The 17734-nt window shown below is 47.0% G+C and overlaps 1 protein-coding gene and 1 pseudogene across 2 annotated transcripts in view; both read right to left on the bottom strand.

Annotated features, from left to right (window-relative positions):
* The window catches only part of LOC308431438 (protein FAM98B-like), a 292458-nt pseudogene that overhangs the window by 242265 nt on the left and 32459 nt on the right, over positions 1-17734 (bottom strand). The window lies entirely within an intron of this gene.
* Positions 13053-16158, bottom strand: LOC308431588 (normal mucosa of esophagus-specific gene 1 protein; the record flags this gene model as incomplete). Its single annotated transcript, XM_080931108.1, has 4 exons — positions 13053-13121; positions 14971-15031; positions 15882-15967; positions 16123-16158. 4 exons carry the CDS (start codon positions 16156-16158, stop codon positions 13053-13055), a joined length of 252 nt encoding a protein of 83 aa, XP_080787234.1.

Below are 17734 nucleotides of genomic sequence, written 5' to 3'. Positions count from 1 at the left end.
GAACTCGTTCAAACTGTGGCTTGGGGGACCTACTGCTACACCCAGGAACCAGGAAGACGATATCGGTGCTGGGTGGAATTTGATGACAGAGGGTCACAGAAGTGAAGTGTGCTTGTGCGTGTATCGAGAAGGCTGTGTTTGTTTTTCTCTATGTTCTCAGACCTACCCACTCTGGGCAGGTCTGTGGAAGAGACTTTGTCCTGGCTGGGAGTTCCCGCCCTTGGCTCCCCACGCTAGACAGCTTATCTAAGAATCCCACATACTTTTTGAACTTCCTTCTTCCTTGGAATTAAGAGTCAGATCACCTGGACCACACCCTCTGGTATATAGGTGACACCGTGAGACATGGAGCAGCTGAAATGTCACAGCAGCAAAGGGCAAGGAGAAAAGACACATGCGTCTGCCCCTCAGGCGGTGCTGGCTGCTTCTCACAGGCCACCCCTCCCCTACCTCCTCTCCGGCTGATTGGAGCCCCAAAGTCACACTCCCAGTGAATGAAACTGACAAGGAATACAGACACATTCCCCCTCAGCTTTCTGGCCAGAGGTGGGCACAGGCTCCACTCCCCTTCAGTGACAGAGACTTCCCAGGGCCTCTCAGCCTCAGCCCACCTCGCTAAGGAGTGGCACAGAGCGGCTGGAAGGACGAAACTGCTGTGGGTGTATGCTGTTTACCTTCTCAGCTTTGCTGGGTGAAGTCCCTTATTCCAGCCCTGATGCCTTCCCCATTCCAACCACCATCTTCCTGCCCAGCCCCAGTGCTTCTGCTCTGAGCCCTGTGCTCCTTCCCAACAATGTACACTGTCCCACAGGTCCCCAGGCCACTGCGGTCCCCTTAGCCTCCAAGGCCCTTCCCTGCAGCTCTGATGGTTACACCCCTTCTACTAATGTCCTTCCTCCCTCCTCCCTCTGCTCCTCCTCCTCCTGCCAGTTACAGCACCGTAAGGGAACACAGCCCTGACCCCTGTCCTTGCTGTCCTTGCTAACTCTTCAGTGAGAGAAGTGCTTCCTTGACCTCCCACTTTGTAGAGCCCGGCTCACTGCAGCTGACGCAGTAAAAGGGGAGAGCATTGCCAACAAATCTTCCAGAGCTAGGTTAGGGAGAAAAGCTCCATTTGTACCGGGACCCCCTTCTGGTTCATTTTTCATCAAACCCGTATTGAGTGTTGCTGCCTGCAAAGCAATGAATGTGGGGACAAGAGAGGCTATGTCTCTGTCCTCGGGGAGTCTATGCTCTCCGTTTGGATGTGACAGCAGAAACCAGGGGTTAAGGGGAAAAGGCTGGTGCTTCCTGGGGAGGCCACCCTCTCATAGGTGGGTTGGCACACTTAACTGTAGGATATGTTAAGTAGACACTTTACCATCCCATTTCACAGACGAGGAAAATGTGGCTCTCCGACCTGGTGAAGTCACTAGTGGATCAGGAAGTCTCCAGACTGCTCCTGCCCAAGCACAATGCCCAGGAGGACCAATGAAGGGGACGAAGTTTCAGATGTCAAGCAGGAAGAACAAGGCATCAAGGAAAGTGTTACTGAAGGGGCAGCATCTGAGGTGTGCCACGCAGGACAAGTGGGATTTCCAGAGAGACACATCCCAAACTACAGAAGATGTGGTGTCCAAATTACCTTACTACACCAGAGCCCTTCAGTCTTGTTTGTTGTGAAGGCATGAGTGCCCCAAAGATCCCAAGCCAAAGGTTCCAACACAGTGTTTCTCAACCTATGGGTTTTGATCCTATGGAGATCAAATGACCCTTTCACAGGGGTCACAAATCAGATAATCCTGCATACCACGTGTTTACATTACAATTCATAACAGTAACAGTGCTAGCTGGCCTGCTCCGGTGAGGCCCTGGGCAGAGCTTCCCCATGTTCTTTCAGTGTCTCATCGACTGTGACTGTTCTGTGGCCCACACTTGCTAAAGACGCCTTTGGGAGGAAACTCCCTGTGTGAGTTCTGCAGAGCACCACCCAGCTTCACATAGGCAGGAGCCAAGGATGTCAGCCATGGAGACAGCAGGACCAGAGTAGGAGGAAGTCTGGGAGCTGCAGACCTGATTTTGAAGATGGAAGGGACTAGGGAAAGAAAAACCCACCACACTACAGTAGATCCCAGTAGGCAGGTGTCATGGGTCAGTCAGGTGGCAGAGCTAGGAAGGGTTCCTGACTTCACCATCAGCAAGCTGTTCCCAGCAGCCTCCAGAGCGTAGGGAGCTGAGCCAGCTGCCACTGGCCTGAGCTTCACCTCCTCACACAGGCAGTGACTCAGGAGCAGATATTGAAAGCAGACAATGACCTCAGCTTCCTCCGCCACAGGACGGTGTGACCATAGCTAGGAGTCCTCTGAGGAGCCCAGGGCACTGTGGGACTGAGGCTGGAAATGCAGGGTCCTTGGGTGCAGGGAAACACTTTCACCAGCATCTGTATGCCCAGAGCTTCCTGTTCCTCATAGAAGGATATCGAGTGTCCAGTAGATGATGCACTGAGGTGACATTAAAAACACGACTGACTATGATGTACTATCGTGACAGGCCTCAGCCACATGCCAACCAACACCTAGCGCTCTAGAGAGGTGCTGCCACTGGGAATGGTGATGAGGGTCTGTCACTGAGTGGGAAGTTTGCCACCAGACAAGTGCTGATTGAGGACAAGAAAAGTGATGTGTCAGAGACAGTCATCCTCCCCACTGCCTAAGCTGTTCCACACTGCCTTTTTCCTCAGAAATTCTTTCTGACCTAAGTCCCTTTCTCCTACAACTCAGTCCTCATGCCTACTGATGATGGTGACTAAGGGACAGGTCAGTCTCTTCAGCAGCTGGTTTTCCAAAGTCTTTGGTGGGAAATCACATGATTTCATCCTTGAGTTTTGTCTTAGTTTGGGTTTTACTACTGTGGACAGACACCATGACCAAGAACAACATTTAATTGGGGCTGGCTTACAGGTTCAGATGTTCAGTTTATTATCATCAAGGCAGGAAGCATGGCAGCATCCAGACAGGCATGGTGCTGGAGACAGACCTGAGAGTTCTACATCTTCATCTAAAGGAGTGAACACTCCTCGGGCCGCTGGAAGGAGGGTCTCAAAACCCACCCCCAGAGTGACACACTTCCTCAAATAAGGCCACACCTCCTAAACAGTGCCTCTCCCTGAGTCAAGCACATTCAAACCACCATGTTACGGTAAATATTAAAATGGTTCTCTTCCTACCAGCCCCCACAATTCCACCCCATGCCAGTAAGGTTCTCTTGTTATCACTCTTGCAGCCTCACTCCTTGGGAGCCACACCAAGAGCCGCTTCAGAGCAGAGCTGGAGCAAAATCCCCTAAGCAGTTAGTTCCCAAGCCTAGTACCCACACATCTCATCCACTGGGCCGATAAAGTCCTGACTCAACAATCAACAACTTATCAAACAGGTTTATATGTTAAATTGTCAATCCACAAACCCTCTACACAATAAGCTTACAACCAATAGACAAAGATATAAACTGTTCACCTAGCTAAGATAAATCGACCCATAGATACCCTTAGAAATAATCATAACATTATCAATCTAGAGATGCTCTGAGAGAAACATCCACAGTTGTTTCCATCTTCTCTTCCTCCGTGAATCTCTGCCTACTCCTTCCTCTTCCATTTTCCTAGATTTTTCACCGCCCACCTCTCCACTGTCTAATCATATATCGCCTTGACATCAAACTACACCACCACATTCCACTTGCTGGCCCCCATAGGCTTGTTTACACAAATAAGTCTATGGGGGCCATACCTAGCCACAGCATAATACAAAATACATTTAGTCCTAACTTCAAAAGTTTCATAGTCTGTAACAGTCTCAACAATGTTAAAAGTCCAAACTTCAAAGTCTCTCCTGAGATTCATGCAATCTCTTAACTGTAATCCCTTATAAAATCTAAATAAAAAAGCAGATCACACACTTCCAACATCGCAGGATATACATTACCATTCCAAAATGACATAGTGAGGAAATTACTGAACAGAAGCAAAGCCAAAACAGCAGCTGGAAAACTCCAAATTCTGCATCTCCATGTCTGATGCCCAACTCCTTTCAGTTTTGCCAACTGCAACTAACTTCTCTTGAAATGGATCCACTCCTGTTAGTGTCTTTCTTTGGCAGGTATGCCACACCTCTGGCATCTCTAACATCTTGGGGCCTCCAAGGCAACCTCAACTTTTCAGCTTCTTATTCCCGTGTCTGGGATCCATACATCATTTGGTCTTTTCAAAACAGCTTGGGTCACATCTCCAGCTCTGCCCTCTATAGCACTCTAGGCTCTGGTTGACTCCACCCCACTGCTGTTGCTGTTCTTGGTGATCGTCCTATGGTACTGACATCTCTAATATGCTGGGGTCTTCTGTTGCAACTCAGCTTCACCAGCAGCCTCTCTCAGACTCCCTCTATGATGCCAATTCTCAACTTCTTTGCATGGCCCCTTCAATCCTGGTCCATCAACTGCCACTGAGGCTGAACCTTCACCAATGGCCTTCTATGGCCTCTCATAGTGTCAAGCCTCAGCTTCCTTTCATACAGTCAAACCAGTACCATTTGGGTGATTCTTACACATTACCAAGTCCAGCTACTAGCATGAGGTACAATCTTGGTTATCTCTGGAACACAGCTTCGTTGTGCCCTCAGAACATACTTCCAGAAGATTTCACTTCAGCAATGCTGGTCTCTTCTTAATCACCACTAATTTTGTAGCTCCAGCTAACTAGCATCAATTGTCCTAGTAATTTCTCCTATTCTTGACCCTAAAGCCAGAGCCACATGGCTGAAGCTGCCAAGTTCTGCTGATTTCAAGAGCTGGAACATGGCCCCCTTGTTCTATTACATCACCAGCTTTCTATTTTCCGAGTCCTTCACTGCCTAAGTTTGACTGTCCTGGAACTTGCTCTGTAGATTGTCCTTGAACCCAGAGATCGTCATGCTTTGGTCTCCTGAGTTCTGTGACAGTCACACCTTTACTTGGACCTTGCTCTGTTCCAAGCTGGCCTTGAACTCAGAGATCTGCTTGCCTTTGTCTCCTGAGATTAGAGGTGTATACCACCAGGTCTGGGCCTAAGCTTTTTATGGCCACTGTTTCTCAGGATTCAGATCAAATGCCTGTGTCTTCCAGCCTCAAAATCTGATCACCAGTGTGCCTTCCATTTCTGGATTGTACTTTATTCAAGATTAAAAGCCCAAATGAAAAGAGTAACCAAGTCATTATAATGCTTAGATATAACTATCCCTTCTTCAACTGAAAAAGCATAAGTTTAGCTGGGTGGGATCTTGTACCAAAGTCACCACTCCCTTAATTCCATTTAATATCCTTGAACACAGGATTTAGCTTCTTTCCACTTCCTGGTGCCCCTTTATTATTACTTGATTCATGCATTTTGTATTTTTCTTTTTAATCTTACTATGCTTGATCAGAATGCTCTTCATAAGACTAAACCAGAGAACAGTCTCAGTTGGGCTTTTTTAAGATTTCTTTTGTCAGTGCAAATAATATAAATCTCTTAACCTTATCCTCAGGTAGACTTTTCAGATAAGGGCAAAAAGCAGACATGCTCTTCACCAAAATACCACAAAAATAGTCTTTAGGCCACATGCTGAAATTCTTCTCCACTAAAATCTCTTGGGCCAGGTCTGCACAGTTCAAACCACCCTCAGCACCAGTGTCTTCTGTATTCCTACTAGGATGGCCCATTGAGCCCCATGTAAAGCATTCCACTGCTTTCCAATGTCCCAAAATCCATATTCTTCCAAACAAGCATAGTCATGCTTACCACAGCAATACCCCAACCCTGGTACCAACTTCTGTCTTAGTTTGTGGTTTACTTCTGTGAACAGACACCATGGCCAAGGCATCTCTCATAAAGGACAGCATTTGATTGGAGCTGACTTACAGGTTCAGAGGTTCAGTTCATTATCATGGCAGGAAGCATGGCAGCATCCAGGCAGCCATGGTGCTGGAGAAGGACCTGAGAGTTCTACATCTTCATCTAAAGGAAGCCAGGAGTGAGGAGTGAATACTCCTCAGGCTGCCAGGAGAAGGGTCTCAAAGCCCACCCCCAGAGTGACACACTTCCTCAAATAAGGCTATGCCTCCTAATAGTGCCTCTCCCTGGGCCAAAGATATTCAAACCACAAGTTTGTAGCCAAATGTGTCTTATTCATTTAAAATTTGTCCTGTCTTTTAGGATTCATCCTAAACTACTTAAGGATGAAGCAGCATCCTGTGTCCTGCCTTTCACTTAGTTGACTTGAAAAAAAATTAAGACATGACAAATGAATAGATAACAACAGATAAGATAGGCAGGCAGACAGACAGACAGACAGACAGACAGTAAAGTGCCTGCACACACTGAAGGACTAGCATTTACATAAAAGGAAAATCAGAATCTACACAAAAGTGAAGCCTGGCAGTGTGCATCTTTATTCCCAGCACAGGAGAGGCCCGTAGACCCTGAGTTTGTTAGCAAGGCAGCCTAGCTTAGTCAGTGAGCCTCAGGCTCAGTGAGAGACCCAGTCTCAAAAATGAGACAGAGAGCAATTGATGAAGGCACCCAATATTGACCTCTGAACTCCACTTGTACATATATATGCCCCCTTAGGAATACACTCATATATGCATGAATACTTAATACATATATACATATGCCATACTTACACATAGGTAGGTAGGTAAACAGGAAGATGACAGGCAGGTGACAGGTGATGATAGATAGATGGATAGATAGATAGATAGATAGATAGATAGATAGATAGATGGATGGATGGATGGATGGATGGATGGATGGATGGATAGATAGATAGATAGATAGATAGATAGATAGATAGATAGGACCAAAAATTATAATAAAAATGGTGTGGTGTAAAACATTTATGGTAGAAATCTAGTGGGGAGTGTGGAAGTTCTTTAAACTTTTTATAACTTGCCTTATAAAACAGACACCATGGCCAAGGCACCTCTTATAAGGGATACCATTTAACCGGAGCTAGCATCTCCTGCCCTGGCTTCTGCTATCTTGTGTTACCCCCTCACCTGCAGGATACCACACCTTTAAACAGTACACTTCATCCATAGATTCTTCCTTCATTTTCTTTCTGTGTTCTTCTTAAAGGCACATTGCTCCCAACACCACCGTGTCTTTGTTAGGAATATTTCCTACAGTGGGCCATCAGGGTACTGTGGCCCTGTACACAGGCTGCCCAGATGCACTCCAACTGAACAGACACACTTCCATATCCCTATGACTGACAGTGCCTTCATACTCACTTGTTTCTGAGAACTGGGTTGCATATCATATAATCTCAAGTTAGTTTATCTTGGTGTTCACTTCATACTCAACAGAGTTGTCTGCTGGGACAGGACCCTCCCCTCCAAAAAATCCACACTGTTCAGATTGGGTGGGGGTGGGTAGACACCTGCTCTGGGCCCAGTGGCACCTCCTGCCTGTGTATTTGGTCCTGTCCTCTCTCCTCCCACAGCCTTATAACTAACCTTTTTGTATGCACTTGGAAAAGTGTTTCTCCTACTTGGAGGCCAGAGCTCGTGAAGGCCTAGTCTGTGGTGTCAATTGATCACTTACACATGGCCTGTGTCTGCCATTTGTTTAAATATCCGACGGCTCCGTGAAAACTTGACAACTGCTCACTGCTGATTACATTCCATGTTCTAGGCACTCTGCAATAAAGAGGAGGGCTGTAGGAAAGTAAAGAAGGATCCTAGAAACCAACTTCGAGGACGGCTGTGAACTGTGGCTCTTGCCTCTGCTGAGATGCTCTTACCTGTCCTTCCTATGAGGCAGGGGCAGCTGTTTCCTCCTGCCGTGGGGTTGAAGCTGTAGAACACATCCTGCCCTCAAGACCAGAGCAAGCCTGCGGTCTGAGGGTGATCTCCATCTCGGAGAAGCAGGAAGTATGGAGCTGGGGAGGAGCAGAGCTGGCCCTCACATAGGTTACACTGAACTTCACAATACCAGTCCAGAGTCACAGGTCTGAGTGAAGAGGGCACAGCACCCACAGGGACAACTGGCAAGAGAGTCCCTGCTCGGGCTGTCTGCCTTAGGGGTGTGGGCTATGCTCAGGGAGGTGCCTGGGGCTCAGTGAGTGCTGCTGAACTCAGGTGTTAGTCAAGTGATTCCCAGAAATCTCTCAGTGAGAGGAAACCCAACATCTCCCAAGTGTCAGCCTTGGTACTATCCTCAAAGGGAATTTAGGAATAGGAAAGACATCTTTCCTTTGTTATGCAAAGCATCAACTGAAACTTAACCACCGAGGGCTTAACCTTCCTCTGGGTTATTGCCCCAGTGTGTAAGAACAATAGAGCAGCTGCCACCCAGGCCTACCTTAGGGTGGGGCCCTGAGGGGATGACCTACCCACCACTAGTTCCTCCATGGCCTGAGGTCTTCAGAGAACAAAACCAGAAGGGACCTTCCCGGGGACCACAGGCTGGTGTGAAAGACCTTAGGGTCAGCCAGGCAAAGCCCTTGGGCCTTCACCAGTAAGGACAAGGTGATGCTCCCTCCAAGGCTCTGCCTCCAAAACTGCCCTCAGCACGTGTTAGGGTTCATAGCTGATATTAATCCTGCCAGCCACAGGGACGGAGGGAGAATCTCACCTTGGTCTCCTGCTGGTGTGCTCAGTTCCCCTTTCTCCTGACAGCCCTCGTTTCTGTCACTTCACCCTCAACACTGGTGCCAAGAGACCAGTGACGGCCTCGAAGCCTTCTTTTTCCGGGTGTGAACCTTTGCTACGGTTTGGGGAAGTGTCCCTCCCAGGCTGCGTTAGTCTTATTCCTGCAGGGTGCGGTTGGGAGCCGGTGGGGTCTTTAGAGGTGGAGCCTAGTGCTGACTTTTCTTTGGCCATTCGAGCACATCCACCCCACCCTAACCCCGCCCCATTTCCCCTGCCATTGCTTTGGCTGGTCTTGGCTCTCACCCTCTGTCCCGTGGATCACGGGCATTAATCTTTGGTCTTTAAAGTTTCCAGCAATGCATGTCTGCCACCTCTACTGGCTACGATCATGTCTCTATTGAGGTGTTATCTCCATCTTTAGCCTGACTTCCTCTTCGGCTTCCTCTGTAGCTTAAGATAACAGTAAGCAGGCCTTTTCCATCTCTCCTACTTCGTTCCTGATGTGAAAAACCTCCTGCAGTGAAAGCCTCCAATTTCCCAGCAGCCCTGGGAAGAAAGGCTAAAGGAGGACACAGGGGCCCCTCCCCTTGGCGATCAGGTTGTTGAAATAATGGACCCTATGCTGTTGGAATTTCCCCAGGAATCTCAAGGTGGAAATTAAAAGGCCTGGTGATGGTTGGAGGAGGACCTCACAGGGTTCTCCCTTGTCACAGCGCCTTGTGCCAGGAGAGTGACAGCCAGTGGTGAGAACTGCATCTTGTCCAACTGCTCAGTGATGTAGTGGTCATCCTCTCTAACCCAAGTCTCACTGCGGGTGTTATAGAAAGGATGAAGAGAGTGGGGAGAGGGATATGGCCCATGGGGGTGCGGCAGAGCCTGGGGGCAAGGGAGATGCCTCTGAGGGGGGGCTCATGTTGGGAAGCCCTTCCCCGAGGGACCAGCCACAGGATGGTATAGTACAGCATAGAGTTTATTCAAGGCATGGGAAAGTTAAGAGGGTAGTAGAGGCAGAGAGAGAGAAGAGAGAGGAATAGAGGAGTAGAGACCGGCCATGAGCACATGGAGAGAGGGGGGCGAAGGGAAGGGGAAGAGGAGGGGTGGGGGGAGAGCAAGGCTGCAAGAGAGCAAGAGAGAGAGGAGGGGTCAAGCAACCCCTTCTATAGTGTCAGGTCACTGGAGCGGAGCATACCTGGCTATTGCCAGGTAACTGAGGGGTGGGGTTTACAGAATCCCAACAGTGGGACCCTCAAAATGGACTTGAAGGGCAGGATGACTGGGCTTCCCACCTGTGTGGCAGAATTGAGCACATCTTCCTCTGCATTTTATTAATGCTTGTCTCTTACTGGCTGAACGTGGGTGGCTGACCCTAGCTTGTTAGGGGCTGTCAGAGTACGGGTTAAAGAACCTAACAACTTTGGCTACATAACTTCTTTTCAAAGAGTTCATTTTGACAGTTATGACAGTCATAAAATAAACAGCAGATATGGCAAAAAATATCAGCTGAAAGATATGTGTTTCTAATTCTAGCCTGCTCACTTCTCTGCATACTTGCAATGAAAGCAATATTTGCAAACAGGTCAAAAGCACTTCGAGCTCACCATTTGTTTGTTTGTTTGTTTGTTTTAGGGTTGTATTTTTTTTAAGATAGAAAGTTGTCATGTAGCCTACACTGGCTTTAGAATTCACTATACAGTAAATTCTAACCCTAACCCTAACCCAAACTATCCTTGAACTTGCAATTCTCCTGTCTCAGATTCCTGAAATTGTTAGAGTGTTGAGCCATCATTCTTGGGTAGCTCTAAGAATACAGATTTATTATCTGTTTGCTTTTTGCTTTTCAAGACAAGGTCTCACATAGCCCAGGCTGGACTTGAACTCTTGATTTCCCTGCTTCAGCCTCTCTAGTGGAGGGATTACAGGCATATGTCACAATGCCCAGCTTCACCTCATAATTTTAGAAACCAAATCTCTTTGAAACTCAAGTGTTGTAGGGGCTCAGGAAATGATACCCAAAGTGAAGGCTTCTCAAGCAGTGTCTCTGGCCTTCTGCCTGCCTTCCTGTCCCTTAACCCACATTCTGTCTGAGAGGCAAACTATAGAAGCCAAAATTCTTCATTTTCAAGATGGTCCATAGACATGATTACTGCTCTTCTGCAAACCAGCCACAGAAAGCACTGCCCTGGTTTCCTCCTACTTTTCTGGGTGAGAACTTGCCAGAAACAAGTTGTCTACCCTCTCTTGTAATGTCCCAGAGGGCATCGGGCCCTGTTCCCAGAAGGAAGGAAGGCAGCACAGACCAACCTAGGAGAGTCTGCAAAGGCTTTGCTAACCTCTTCCCACCACCCCATGCCCCCCAAGTCTAGCAGTAGATGGATCCTTTCCTGGCGTCACTTTGTACCCTAGTGACCATGCTTAGTGGAATTTAAACATAGGCGTAGACAGTTCCTCCTAGCTGAGTCTTTGGCCTTAGTGAGAAGACTGAGCTGCGCCCCTCTCTGCCTTTCGTTACTAAGTGAGCTGCGCCCCTCTCTGCCTTTTGTCACTAAGGTGTGGCTCACAGTGATGGCAAGAGACAGATGAGCCTTTTCCTCGTCTTTCCTTCCCCCGGCTGCTGCCATTACTTTTGCTCTCTCTGTGTCTCATAGACCTGTAGACTAGCACCTTCCAGCGCCACGTTCACGCTGTTTATGGTCAGCTTTGTGGTTAAAATGCAATGGCTCAACCACCCATCCAAGGGCACTTTATACTTTGCTCTAGGGTTGGCTAAGCATCATCAGGCTGTTAAGTTTTATTTCCCTAAGTGGGATCATATTCAACTTCAAAAACGTAAGCAAATAGAAATATAACTTCCAACTGTTTTGTGTAACCCCTGGGATCAACCATCAGAGATTTCCCTGTGGGACAATTTGAGGCTCCGGGAAACAAAGGTCGAGAGAAGTCGTCTAACAAGATCCCTTCAGAGCTCCTAAGGGCGAGTGGGTTTTAGTGCCACATGAGTGACAAGAATTTAGCCCTTTTTCCTATACTTCCAGTATAGTCATATAAAAATTAAGAAAAGTTTATTTACCATGGTAACCTAATAGTTAAAGACCTTGAGTACATAATCAAGACAAGTGAGAATATGGCCTCAAAAAAAGCCTGCTTATGACTTTTATCTTATTATGGTCTTATTATCACTGCTCACCATGGCCCAAGATAGAAACACTGCAAATGCCCATCGATGTCAAATGGACAGACCATATAATAGAATTCCTCAGCAGAGGGGTTGGTGCTGACAGTGTGAGGCCACGTAAAGCACTGAAAACCCTCGAAGATAAAGTCAGAAACAAAAGTCCACACATGGTCCTGTGTACGTAAAATGTCCAGAGTAGCCCAAGGCCAGAAATAAAAGTTTCTTAATGTTTGCCTTGGGCTAGGAGCAGGTCAGGGATGGCGATTGCTTATGGGTGCGGGGTTCCTTTGAGAATAGCGCAAAGGTTCTAGAATTAGATGGAGATGATTACCTGAATTGTAAACATAATAAAAACATTGGGATATGCAATTTAAATGAGTGACTACTATGGCCTGTGAAATCTAGCTGTATTTAGTTCACACTCAATGAAAAGCAACTTCCTACTTCACCCTGTTGCTAGGAAGCAACAAGGAATGGGGTTGGGGAAACATTCTGGGTGTGATTAAGTCTTCACTTGGTCTCTGTCTGGCCAGACTCTACAGGGTGCTGGCCAGGGTTCCCCAGCCTCCTCTCTCCATCCTCCCAGGGAAGAGCAGCAGAGTTCCCACTGACATCTGCTGAGCTCTCTCTGTGCCTCAGACTCCTGTCACCTGAGGTCATCCAGCAGCCCTCTCACCTGTCCCCCTGTCCAGCCGCCACACCCTTGCTAACTTCGCACCCTTTCTTCACCTTACTGCAACCAGTAGATGCTAAAGAAGTTTCTGGGGTGAGAGTGGGTGAGCTTGGACGTGAAACACAGAAATCTGCACTTGATGTTTAAAAGGTGAGGTTTTATACTTCAAAATGTGCTTGTTCCCATAAAAAGATGTCCCACCCACTTTTAAAGTTAACTACTTTCTGATAGCTCTTGCACAAATCATATTTCTTACAGATAGTCATCTAATTATTTTATTACAGGCACTAATCTAATTTTTACATGTTTATACATTTCAAGGAAAATATCCAAGCAGCACGAACATAAAATTTCAACTGTAAAATTGAAATTTACACCAATAAACACGGAAAAGTTTCAGACTACGTGCTACCTTCACTTGCTTATGCAGGATCCAAAGAATGCAGGCAAACCCTAAAAATGTAGCAGAAGCATTTCCGCACACTGGCATCAACATCTAGTTTGTGCAGAAGTGTTTCCATTAGATTCATAGAGTGTTCTTTGGAAGGAAGGAGCAGTGAGTAATCATCTGGTCGCCCTCCGGACTTTCTGCAGCTCCTCCACGGGCTTCCATTGCTGGTTGATGGTTATAAGCTATAAAAACGGAAAGCAAGGCATGTGGTGAACCATCTACTCTCCATATGGTGAACCATCTACTCTCCATGTGGTGAACCATCTACTCTCCATATGGTGAACCATCTACTCTCCATATGGTGAACCATCTACTCTCCATGTTGGGAACCATCTACTCTCCATGTTGGGAACCATCTACTCTCCAGTTGGGAACCATCTACTCTCCATGTTGGGAACCATCTACTCTCCATGTTGGGAACCATCTACTCTCCATGTTGAGAACCATCTACTCTCCATGTTGAGAACCATCTACTCTCCATGTTGGGAACCATCTACTCTCCATGTTGAGAACCATCTACTCTCCATGTTGGGAACCATCTACTCTCCATGTTGGGAACCATCTACTCTCCATGTGGTGAACCATCTACTCTCCATGTTGAGAACCATCTACTCTCCATGTTGAGAACCATCTACTCTCCATGTTAGGAACCATCTACTCTCCATGTTGAGAACCATCTACTCTCCATGTTGGGAACCATCTACTCTCCATGTGGTGAACCATCTACTCTCCATGTTGAGAACCATCTACTCTCCATGTTGGGAACCATCTACTCTCCATGTGGTGAACCATCTACTCTCCATGTTGAGAACCATCTACTCTCCATGTTGAGAACCATCTACTCTCCATGCTGGGAACCATCTACTCTCCATGTTGAGAAGCATCTACTCTCCATGTTGAGAAGCATCTACTCTCCATGTTGGGAAGCATATACTTTTCATCTCACAGTTCATTGGAGCAATCGCCTGTCCTCCTCTAAGGAAAAACATCATCAGAGCAATAAAAAAACAAAACGACAGGCAGACACACACAGACACACACACACACACACACACACACACACACACACACACACACACACCCTTATCTCTGAAACAAGCACAGATTAGCACACTGAGCTTGTTTCTACCAGTTTGTTCCCTAATGTCCCTGGGTCTCTAGGTGTTGCAGGACCAGGAAGAGCAGTCATACACCTGTCTTGCTTTCCTTAGAAGTTCCAAGATTTTTAATTTGCTAAGATAGCAGTTAAATTCAAGAGGCACATCTGTTCCTTGTAAATGGATGTACACTGGTCCAAACACAGGGCAAGGCACATAGTCATCTCTTAAAACTTCCCCATTGCAATTGCTTCATGAAGGTATGAACAACCCAGTCAGTCCTCAGTCAGACATCCTGACATTTGCCCTCACACCCTGGGAGACAGACACAAAGTCACAAAGATCCCAGACGCCCTTCTTGACTTAAATGTTATCAGAGTTTTGCTTTTTGTAGTCTTTGCTAACAGTCCCAACTGGTGTTCATTTTGACCCCTCACTTCTAGCACTTCAGAATATTTATTATTCTGTAACAAAAACTGACACCTAGGTCAGGGGGTTAGAGAGAGGGCACGGGGCTGACTACCTGAATTTGATTTCTGGGATCCAGGCGGTGGGAGAGCAGAACTCAGGCGCGACTCCCAGCCCCCAACAAATAATTAAAAATAAAACCTTTGGAGTAGTCTTTCCAAGATGAATGTAGCTAATTCCGCTGGGAACGAATCCACCCCCATTTTTAGGAATTCCCGTTGCTCTGTGTTTTAATGCTTTTAGCTCTAAGGGTAAGTTTTATCATCATACATATTTCCTAGACTCAGAGGAGCCAGACTGTTCATAGTCCTCTGTGCAGAACAGAGCAAGGACTTGAACTAGGTCTCTAGACCACTGTTCAAAGGACTCTGAATGCCATTCTGTAAGTGCAAGGGCCGCATGCAGTCCCATCTTTAAAAAGAGGTTTGGGTGGGACATCAATCAGGTACTGTAAATTCAGCAATACCTTTTGGGGTTGAGTAGGATCCACCATTTCCCAAGGTTCTGGGTTTCTTTTTCGATCAATACTAAAAGTAAAAGAAGATTAATTAAATGAAGGTAAATTTGTTTACACAAACCCAGAAGAGCTATTGGATCTGTAAACTTTCTGGAGACGGACTCTGTCTCCACACCAGCTAAACTTTAGTAACAGCTGAAGTTAAACAAGTATCCGCTGAGGTGGAGAGAGAGAGCCTTGGGAGAGGGAGGACCTTCAAGGAAGCGGGGGGGGGGGGGGGGGGGGGGGGGGGAGTTGGGGGGGGGGATAACATTTGAAATGTAAATACAGAGAATATCCAATTAAAAAGAAAAGAAACTGCTCCCACAAAGGGCAGCACGTGAGTGGTAAGCTGAGGAGCTGCAGGCAGAGCCTCCTGGGGTTCTAAGAGGGGTGGGCTTGACTTGTGCCAGCATTGGCTCCAGACACCACCCTCTACCTGTGTCTGACCTAAACCAGCACAGTCAGCTTCAAGAGACATCTTCTCCTGCATCCCAGGAGACGAGGCTTTTTACTGTCCTTTTTCCAAAGTTGAGACTAGAGTTCGCTGCGGATGGCCGTGTGTGTTTCAGTTTTCACACGCCAGGAAAGGAAAGTTGAAATCTTGACACTTAAAATATGACTATGCACCCCTAAATGTTTTTAAGTACTTCAATTTCAAAGCTTAAATTTAAAAAAAGAGATCAATTTTTACTTCACTGCAAGAGAGTGGAGGGGTCAGACATAAGGAAAAAAAATGTAACCAGAACTGTTTTTCAGTCCGCGTTTTGATGTTCTTATTCATAGGAAAAACCCAGACACTGACAGCTTGTGTTTCAGAATCTCCGTGTCAAAGCAAAGCTCCCCTAGACAGTCCCACACAGAAGACGTTTAGTACTCACACCACGTCGGTTTTTTTCAAAGCATACAAGGCGAACGATGAGGCTCCAGTGGCGGCCACGCTTATAAAAAACGCCAAAGGAATGAGCTGAGAGAGAACAGGTGGGGGATAAACTCAGTAAGAAACTCCGAAATATAACCAACTTGTATAAAAATTCAAAACCTTCACCATCTTTTCCCCGTTTTCCAAAAGGAAAACTCTCTCAGAAGCTGAGACGTGAGACGTTAAGATTAGAAACTTACTTCCTTATTCTTCATCAATCTCTGGAAAACGCCCATGATGACTTTAGTGTAGAATTCCAAATCTAGAAGAAGGAAAAATCCAAGATACTGGTCAGAAACATCTTCCCCCGGAGCCGGGCACCCAGCCGTCCAACCATCCCAGAAGGCCGGGCGACCGCCGGCTCGCAGGACTTTGCAGAAAGGAGACGGACCTGGGGCGGCTGCGCCAGGAGATGTTAACGCCCAGAAGCGAGCAGGTCTTATATTCAGTCAACCGCTCCGGAAGGACCGCGCGTTCTGGTCACGCGGGGACCGAGCGGACCGTGTCGCCCTGAGCCAGCTCGCGCGCGCCCCCTGCAGGTCGATAGCGCAGCGCGGCCGCTGACCACGGTCCTCACCCTTGGGCGGTCCACATCACTTTTTTTTTCCTGCACCTCCAAACGTCTTGGGGGAGTCGCAGGGTTCAGGTTCTGGTGTGATAGCCAAGACCTGAGAGAAAGATACTTTCAAAAGGAGCGGTGGAGAGGAGTAAGGGAGGGCTGGCTGCCACCTTCACCCCAGCACCAGGAGAGGCTCCCAGTTGCAGAGTGGGGTAAACTTGAACAAAATCAACTACATACAAGCTCCAAAATCAACCACATACATTAAGCACGATATTTTATGGAGGTTATTTAAAAGTAACTTGTAAAGTTCAGATTAACTCCAACAGTGCTCCGATTTCTTTTCTTCTTTTAAGGGAAACAAAATTAAACTGAAGAAGATTCCAGGTGCCCATTTCTGCTGCAGATTCCGAGCGTCGCCCTCGCTTTGGGTCTCTCCCCTAACTCAGCAGTTTTGGCTCACATAGTTCTTTGGAAGTAATTCCATTAGGCCAGCGGTTGTATGCCAGACACTGAGATGGATTCCTCAGATGGGGATTGGGGTGGGGGAGATAATACCTTGCTAGATGCAGAAATGTTCAAGACGTGCAGCTAGTGAGTGGTAGAGATGAAATCAGAACACCCGAACTTTTAGTGCACACCCTTCGCTTTAAGAGAAAACAAGCCTGGTTTCTTTGCGTTATTTAAAAATACACTGAAGGGCTGAAGTTGTTTCTCAGTAGGAAACCCCTAGCCTGTTTAGCCTATGTTCCCTGGGCCTGAGTCACAGGATGTCCAACACCTTTACAGATAATGGTATTATGTCACAATGTCCAAGAGTTGGATGATCCTGTGGCCTGGGTTAAATTTCCAGTACAACACCCCTTCTGCAGTTAGGAAACTTTTCGGCTGGGAACAGAGGCAGTGTCTTACTACAACGTAACCCAGGCTGGCTTCAAACTCAAGGTCATCCTATTCAGCTGACTGAGTGTCGGGAACATAGAGTGTGCAAAAAGAGAACCTTTTATAAGATCATTTGATTAATTCTTTGAGAATTTCATTCAAGGGCTTTGATCATACTCACCTTCCAACTCCTCCCAGATCCACGCCTACCACCCCTCCCTCCCAACTGAGTAGTTTTTCTTTGCTTGTTTTAAATAACCCGCTGAGTCCAATTTCTGCTTCCCAGGTATTCAGGGGTGTGGGGCCACCCACTGTAGCATGGTCAGCTGCTGAGGGCCACGTTCTTTAAGAAAACCGAGTCTCCCTTCCGG

Source organism: Micromys minutus, assembly GCF_963924665.1.
Source record: "Micromys minutus genome assembly, chromosome: 17".
In the NCBI taxonomy this organism is placed as follows: Eukaryota; Metazoa; Chordata; class Mammalia; order Rodentia; family Muridae; genus Micromys; species Micromys minutus.
Note: the sequence above shows the minus strand (reverse complement) of the source record. Positions and strands in the feature narration are given on the sequence as shown.